Consider the following 9,383-nt stretch of genomic DNA (forward strand, 5'->3'; position numbering starts at 1 on the left):
ACTTCCTGTTTTTCACAAAGCTTTGGCATCACAAGCTATTAAAGCTCCTGAACCAGTTAACTTTAATGAAGCATCTCAGTCTGCAGATTGGGTTGCAGCAATGAACAAGGAAATTGATGCTCTCACTGCTAATCACACTTGGGATATGTGTATTCTTCCAAAAGGCAAGAAGGCTATTGGTTGTAAGTGGGTTTACAGAGTAAAGATGAAGAAAGATGGTTCTATTGAAAGGTTCAAAGCCAGACTTGTGGCTAAAGGGTTTACTCAGAAGTATGGAGTAGATTATGCAGAAACTTTTTCACCAGTTGTAAAAATGGCAACTGTCAGGTGTTTGATTGCTTTGGCTGTCACTAAGGGTTGGATCATCCATCAACTGGACATTAATAATGCATTTCTACATGGTGATCTAACAGAAGAAGTATACATGAAGGTTCCTGATGGAATTCCTAATCCAGAAAGCAAGGTGTGTAGGTTGAAAAAGTCCCTATATGGTTTGAAACAAGCAAGCAGACAATGGTTTGCCAAACTTACTTCTGAACTGCTTCATCTTGGTTTTGTTCAGTCAAAAAATGACTACTCTCTTTTCATTACGACACAGAAAAATGAACACACTCTGGTTGCAGTTTACGTTGATGACATATTGGTCACTGGGCCTCATCACTCAGAAATCATTGCTCTCAAGTCTCACTTGCACAAAAAGTTCAGCATCAAGGATTTGGGTGAACTAAGCTATTTTCTGGGAATTGAAATTTCTAGAGTTCAGAATGGTGTTTTTCTCACACAATCCAAGTTCACTAGGGAACTCTTTGCAGACTGTAACTTGGATGTATCCAAACTAGCTAAAACACCCCTTCCTGTCAAACTTAAGCTCACTGATTTAGTGGATGAGCCATATACTGATCCTACTCAGTACAGATGTTTAGTAGGCAAGCTTAATTTCCTCACTCACACAAGGCCAGATCTTTCTTTTGTAGTGCAAACTCTTAGTCAGTTTATGCAATCCCCTAAGGTGTCTCATTTTCATGCTTTGCATCACCTGCTTAGGTATGTGGCTCATGTTAGGTTATGATACATATGACAATTCATAAATCATGCGGAAAAACCATAAAGCCAAGAAAGCATATTATTTACACATAATCATTTAGCATAGTTTAGATGCATACACTTTGTTGCGTGCCTTCCCTAGCTGCGCCCGAACCGAACAAGAACAAGTCTTTAGGACTCCAAGTGTCGTCCCTCCGTAGATAGTCCACAGCACGTCCGGATCCGCCTTAAGCTTGACCAACTAGGATCGCCCTTAAGGTACTTAGAATTTTCGGCTAATATAGGCAATTGTATGATTGAATTTTTGCTCTCAAAAATCACTTTGAATACTTGAATTCTCTATATAAAATAATGACCCTAGGCCTTTATTTATAGAGGTATGGAAAGGGAATTGTAATCCTATTAGGATACGAATTAATTAAACTAGAATCCTAATAGAATTCTTATTTAATTAATTCATCCTTTTAGGTTTAGGAATTTAATCATATGTCGAAACCTGATAGCTTTAGGATTCGTATAGCACACCAACACACACACGCACGCACAGCAGCCCACGAGGGGCGCCATGCGTGCGCGCGCAGCCCGCGAGCTCGCAGCCCATTGCCACGAGGCCCACATGCTGCAGCAGCCTTGGCGCGCGCTGGGCCTGCCTTGCGGTGGGCCTGGCGCAGCCTTGGCTGGTGCGTTATGGCGCGCTGGCTTGCTGGGCGATGGCCCGGCTTCGTGCTGGGCCTTCGTCTGGCAGGCCTCGTCCGATGCTAATTCGTACGATACGCTTCCGATTAATTTCCCGATTCCGGAATTCATTTCCGATACGAACAATATTTAATATTTCCGATTCCGGAATTAATTTCCGTTTCGAACAAATATTTAATATTTCCGTTTCCGGAATTATTTTCCGATTCCGACAATATTTCCGATTCTGACAATATTTCCGTTTCCGGCAATATTTCCGATTCCGGCAATATTTCCATTTCCGATAATATTTTCCGATACGTACCATGTTTCCGTTTCCGGCAACATCTACGACTTGGATAATATTTATATTTCTGATACGATCCATATTTCCGTTTCCGGCAATATCATCGTTTCCGGAGTATTCATTTTTTGCCTTGTGACGATCTCAGCTCCCACTGAAACCAAGATCCGTCGATTCCGAATATCCATAGATGGAGTATTTAATGCCATTAAATACTTGATCCGTTTACGTACTATTTGTGTGACCCTACGGGTTCAGTCAAGAGTAAGCTGTGGATTAATATCATTAATTCCACTTGAACTGAAGCGGCCTCTAGCTAGGCATTCAGCTCACTTGATCTCACTGAATTATTAACTTGTTAATTAATACTGAACCGCATTTATTAGACTTAATATTATATTCATACTTGGACCAAGGGCACTATTTCCTTCAGTCTCCCACTTGTCCTTAGGGACAAGTGTGCATTTCCTAATTCCTTTGTCGCTCGATGCTTGCTCTTGAACATAAGGTAAGAGTTGTCATCCTTATTTTGTCCAGAGGTGTTCCTCGGTTTCAGAGTTCAACCTGATCAAATAAACAGATAATCATAGCCTATGATTCATCCGAGCACGGCCATGCATTTCACAGTTTCTAGCTCTTCGAGTGGCCTTGTACAACTTTTAAGCATCTCATCCCGATTTATGGGAGGACAATCCCAATCTTGCGATCTTGAGATTAGACTTCGTTTGATAGGTGATTACCTGAGCGTTTCCTTTATAGCCTCCTTTTACGGTGCGACGGTTGGTCAACGTCAAAGCAACCAGTTCTCAAACAAGTAATCTCAAATCACTCAGGTATTGAGGATTTAGTGTCTAATAATTTTAATGAAATTTACTTATGACAGATTTTCATCTCTTACAGTAAAGTTTCATAGGTCTTGTCCGATACTAGTCTTCCCAAAGTAAGTATCTATGCAAATGATTATGACATTGCCATGTCCACATAGTTCAAGAAACAGAACTACTAGTCATCTTGCATTCTAGCCGTCTAACGTTTTCTATGCGTCCAATTTTATAGAAAACTCCGACTAGGGACCATTTTCAACCTTTGACATTCAAGTTCACTTGATAGACATTTCTTAGTCACAGGACTGGTCCTGACAGTCTATCATGAATATATCGTCAAATTGAAGGGACTCATCATTTAATACTAAACCAAGATTAAATGGAATATGAAAATACATTTCATATATGATAAATGTTCAACCCCATTGTTTTACAACCATGGGCCTCAAACCCATCTTTAAAACAGTTCATGGAATTCAAAGCTATGCTTGATTTCCAGTGCTACAACGTGAGTGTTGCTTCTCACTTGTTGCATAGGTTTAGTTATCATGCTTTGCCAATCTTAATATCCTTTTCATCGAATGTTCTTCGAGATATGATGATAAGATCTTTTCGAGTTTGTTTATTATGTGATCTAGTCTTTCTTACTTAAATAGTGGTTCTACGCATTTTGCAATGAAGAACTATTAAGTCAACAGACATGTGATCTACCCAAGTTCAATGAAGAACTCTTTAACATAAACAACCCTGTTTTATTGCTTCTTAGGAAATAAGTACTTTTACTTCAACTTTATAGGTTGCTAGTGATGCTTTGTTTGGAATTACTTATCCAAGCAGTTCAAAGATATGTGGAATACTTTCCAGCTGTATCTTAGAACATAGAAATTAATATTTTAATATCCCACGCAACAACTCATGGTTTCCAATCCATGTTGCCATTTCAAAACACGATGCTCTATAGCTCGTCCTTATCAATGGTTAACTCCAAAGGGTCTTGCTTGATCCTTTGCCAGTGTTTATGCGTGTAGCATCAACATTTAGCATATCTTTATTTCCTTGAATCAAGAACTATTCCTATGTACCTTTTCAAGTACCATAAGTATTCTTGATCTCAATCTAGTTGATCTTCACTTAGATCAATAGAGATTGGTATATGTTCGTCATTCCTAAAGTCATACGATACGTTTTTGGCGATCCTCATATTATATCATACATGATAAATTCTTTTGCAGAATAATTCCCAATTGAATTCTATTCATGTAACTTTAGCTCATTCAATTTCAGCAGATACTGAATCCAGCTAAATTCTTTGACATATAATATAGGTTTAAGAATCTCATTTAGACTCTTTGATGTTTAACTTAGTAAATGCTTATACATAGTTCAAACATCCTTTACTTAGATTTATTCACATGGGTCGAATATCTCCAATGGAGTATTTCGTGTTTGATTTAGTAAATGCCATTACTTAATCCAAAACAATATTATAAGATCTTTGTAAATAGATCTTAATACCCAGTATGTACTAAGTTTCGCCATGGTCCATCATTGATGAATAATTTCAAATCTAAGTCATTAGCATTTGAATGTTATTTCACAATAGAGAGATATGTGTGATACACATAGGACCAATTAAGTTTTACGTACTCCCACTAAACTTCTTATATATCTATAAGAATCATGTATATTTTATGAAACTAAAATACTTATTAGCTTCATTAAAATATAATTCCAATTCCCAATTGCTTGCTTAAATCTGTACTTAGATTTTATAAGCTAGCTTTCTCTTTCAAGCATTTATTTGGATCCACAAATCCTATGACATACCATGTACATAGTTTATTCCAACATTTGATTGAGGAATACGTTTTGTCATCCAATTGCTATATGTACCAATATGCAATCATTGCTTGAATTATAGACTTGAGCATTACGATTATGCATGAGGTTTCAACACAATTCACACCATGAATTTGCTTGTAACCTTTAGCAACTAATCTCGCTTTGTGTGTGAACACAATTTCATGTTTGATGGTTTTTATCCTTAAAACAAACTTGCAACCAATAGGTGTGAACCTATTCTTGCAAATCAACAAAATTTCAATTTTGTCATCAAAACATTGAGTATGTTTTATGGCCTCTAACCATTTAAAACATTTGAGTCTATATATGGCCTCTAACCATTTTAGGGAATCTAGGTTTCGTCATAGCTTTCTTACAAGTCACAAACTCATTAATCTACATGATAATAGTTTGACTGCAAGTTGTAGGTTTCTTCACTATCTAATAGAAGAATCTCATAGTTTCATTGACCAGAACTCTATGTTTCTTTACTATCTAATAGAAGAATCTCATAGTTCCAGTGACTTGAGCTCTATGCCTACTTGGGTATAGAACATCAAACAATAGAATATCAACAGGCACTTTGAGAGTCCTTTGAATATTCTATTCTCTTTGAAGCACTTGTAAAGTCTTCTAAGAGATGTCTATTCTTTAAAGCCACTTCTAAAGTCCTTAAAGAATACGTGTTCGGATTTTCTAAAGAACTTCGAAAAGCCTCCGGAATGTCCGTTTATGTTTGTTGTTCGCCTCGAAGACTTTCGAGGTCTATTTTCTCCCACTTGTCATTTTGGAAACGAATCTCCAAAAGGACATTATTTCGAGAAAACAAACATTATGTTCTCAAAAATTCGTGGTAGAAACAATACCCTTGTGTCTCATTTGAATAAATCACAATGAAACATATATCTATACTTGGGCCTTAGTTTGTCGAATGACAAACACTAAGCTCCCACTGAGTTTTGCAACTCTCTAGATATATTTTATGAAAAGTTATTCTGAAATTACTTTTCAATAGCTTTGACGAATTTGGTTTAGTTTGGTGGTAGTTGAGCATTTTGTTTTAGAAATTATAGGAAAAGTCCTTATGATTCATCATTAATCGAATCAAGTACTAATTGACTTCGATTATTCCAACTAAGATATGCCATATCTTACACTACTAGAAAAAGGGGTTTTAACGACAAACTTTTTCGTCGTTATAAGTCGAAAAAGTCGTCGTTAAAATTTTTAACGACGAACAAAGTTTGTCGTGATTTTTGTCGTAATAGCTTCCGACGTTATTAGTATTAACGTCAACGTTCGTCGTAAATTTTACACGACGAAATTATTGTTCGTCGTTATTTATTAACGACAAAAAGGTTGTTCGTCGTTATTACGTATTCAATGACGTCAAACAAAGAGCAAATAGCGACCAACATAGTTGACGTAAAAAGAGAATCAAATGGACAAAATAGTTTTAATTATCGTCCAACAACGACAAAATATTTCGACGTTAATGTGACTAAAATATATAATCAACTAAGTTAGAGATGTTAAATGACACCTTAGTTTCAGGAACAAACTAATGAGACACCCCTTTCTCTAATGTGACTAGTCTTATATGCATGCGATGCGTGCGAGATTATATAAAACCGTAGTATTACGATTAATCATCACAAATATGTAGTAGGCAAGAAAAAATGTTCGCAAAGTTCATCTAAAGAAAAATTAATCGTCCCTATTTAAAAAATTCTAAATCAAAATCTACATGCGCTTACATGATTAAAAATCAAAATCTTAGTACCAAAGTAACTAAACATATTTCTCCAGCTCTTTATGATCTTTTATTATACAAACTACGGAATCCAACTTAATCTCTAGGTTGAGTATCTTGATAGCACAATCTACTTGGCTGGAAATACCTGCATTGCCAAAAGAAATCAAAGACAAAAGATAACACATTAAAGAAGCACCATCAACAATACTACTGGACTGTAAAGGCAAAAGGTGGCTAAATTTAACAATTTAAACCACATATTAAGCAAACCACTGCAAACACAAAACAAACAGGAGCACCGTAGTCCAGAAACAACCAAAAAAAGCTGTGCCCAATATGAAAACAGTAAAACAGATGCAAGCTACCAGCCTGCACTCACCAAAAAACCAGCTCCCAACACACTTGTTGCATATTAAACAGAAGCACCACCAGACTCACTATTAAGGCACTAAAAGAACTAATTTAGCCTCTGAAGACACCTCATGTAAGCTACAACCTGAATATCTATTGTATAAGTGAAGAGTTATCTTAACCTGCAATTCAGAACTCAGTTTTGGATGAACCTGAACCTAAACCTGGTTATTTGTGTCTGGCATAGATTATGTTCTATTGGTTTTCTTAATCCTTTCTAGGATTCTAAATCTATTTTTCATTGAGTACTTCACTGAGGAGCATGTCTTCAACTTCTTTTGAGGTGATTATCCTTGAAACACGCATCTGATTGTTATGAGTTTGGTTTAGGTTGTGATTAAAGTGACCTTAAAATGATTACACTATGGTAAATTGGAAAGATTAGGACTTGAAGGATGTCAGCACAGAAGAAGAGAATTTAACCTAACAGAAATTGAGATATGCAATGAGTGAGCAGAAATTAGAACGATAGGAATCCATCATGTGAAGATATGTAAACTGACAAAAAGAGTAAGGTACAAAATCTCGAAAAGCCACAGTTGGAAGGTGAATAAAGGTTTTAATATTGAATAGGTTGATTCCGATAATACTTAATAGAGTAATGAAGCCTCTTCTATTATATCACAACAGATGGGATCCTATAGTTCTCCATCAAGAAATTTATGTACTCCATTCAATAGTTGAGCCAATAATAAAGTAAAATTGTACTCACGGGATTAACTCCACATTTCCTAATAGCTGAGCCGATTTGAAGCGTTGAATCATACGCCTCTTTATAACTAAGCCATTCATAAGGACCCGCCTACAAAATTAAAACATAAATTAGGAACAATCAATTACATAACAAAAACTATAATTAAAAAATTATAATTAGAGGATCCCATCTGTAATCAACATTCCATTGGAAATCTCAAAAAATCTAAAAGTATTTGCAAACTATAAATCAAGAACTTACGAAGCTGAGAGCAGAGGAGAAAGATTGAGAATATGTGGACTGGTGCTGTTAGAGAAAAGGGTGTCTCATTAGCTTGTTCCTGGGGGAACTAATCAACTAATTCCCTGAAATATACAAAGAAAATAAGATATATACGGATTAAACAGACCATTTTTACTACTGATCTTTAACATGATAAAAGTATGATGGTACAAATTGTATAGTATTTCAGTAGACATGCGGAAAATGATAAGAACTTCATAGCTGAAGTTACTGAAGCAAACAAACTGTGATTAAACAATAGCTATGTTAATGTGAACTCCCCAACTACTACTACTACCAAAGAGATGTTTATATAACCACCTTTCTCAGCTATTAGTCACAAATTAGCATATATCTACCATCAATACATGCATTGTTTCATAGCTGAGAGACTTCCAAGTTAGCCTTGGGGGTATGAGTCTAATTGGCCCTCTTGTAAAGAAAGGGTAGAAGTGATTTTAGGGACTAAACTCAAATCTGAATTCAATTGCTTGAATGCGAGCTCTGCCGTACTGCAGCAGCTGCTCCAGAGGTCAGAATACACTCAGGAATGCCACTGGCTAGGGGCAGTACATGTCAAAGATATGGCAAGAACTCAAGTCTTGCTGTACATAGTACAGAGTATGCAGCAGCAACAGTAAATGAGTTGCATGTTTTGACTTGCTATATGGGGTTCAAGCTGTAACTTTTTTTGATGGTGGTTTCATATTCAGTGGCTGTGCAATGGTTTGTCCTTTTGTAGTGTTTCCTGAATTCATTTTTCTCAATTTTCTGATCTCTTTCCTGATTGTTTGCTTGAATTCTTTTGATGATCAAATTTCAAGTGTTCCCCGTCGTACCACCTATTTTTACTACTGTTCTATTTCTCCCTTACAATCTTACAACTTTAATCTTAAATTTCTCTCATAAAGGCAGAATTGAAGGACAAACTAGCTAGCATATATGATGTGAAAGATCCAAATTCTATCTTTGTCTTCAAGTTCCGTACTCACTTTGGAGGAGGTAAATCTATTGAATTCGGTTTGATTTATGATTCTGTTGATAACGCAAAGAAGTTTGAACTAAAGTACAGCCTGATAAGGGTAAGTATGTTGTTCCATTTGTGATATTTATATTTGTAATTCCGTTTGTGATCTTTATATTATAATTCCATTTGTGGTGGCAGTAAATGAGTTGCCTATTTTGACTTGCTGAGTGATATACTCCCCTAAACATCTTTGTGCTCCTATTTTTTCTTGGTGCAGAATGGATTGGCTACCAAGATTGAGAAGTCCAGAAAACAAATGAAAGAAAGGAAGAACATAGCTAAGAAGATCAGTGGTGTTAAGAAGGTAGGAGAATGGACTTGCATTGTTGTTTTGGCTGATGGTTGTGTTTGTCTAACAATATCAGCCAACGATATCAAATGTGGCTGATAGATACTTTTAACTCTTTATTATTAAAGTCTTGTAAATTCTTGGCTTCTAAATTTCTCTATTTTATGTTTTGTTAACTTTGTCACATTTATTTCTCTGGCAGACCAAGGCTGCTGAAGCTGGAAAGAAGAAATGA

General features: G+C 36.1%; 1 protein-coding gene across 1 annotated transcript; it reads left to right on the forward strand.

The window, feature by feature from the left end:
• The first annotated feature begins 8,382 nt into the window (after positions 1 to 8,382).
• On the forward strand, positions 8,383 to 9,383 carry LOC130470058 (40S ribosomal protein S24-1-like). The gene is made up of 4 exons (XM_056839617.1): positions 8,383 to 8,513; positions 8,731 to 8,914; positions 9,077 to 9,163; positions 9,351 to 9,383. The coding sequence occupies exons 1-4, from the start codon at positions 8,383 to 8,385 to the stop codon at positions 9,381 to 9,383; spliced, it is 435 nt and encodes a 144-aa protein (XP_056695595.1).

The sequence above is a fragment of the Spinacia oleracea genome, chromosome 3 (assembly GCF_020520425.1).
Source record: "Spinacia oleracea cultivar Varoflay chromosome 3, BTI_SOV_V1, whole genome shotgun sequence".
Taxonomy (NCBI): domain Eukaryota; kingdom Viridiplantae; phylum Streptophyta; class Magnoliopsida; order Caryophyllales; family Amaranthaceae; genus Spinacia; species Spinacia oleracea.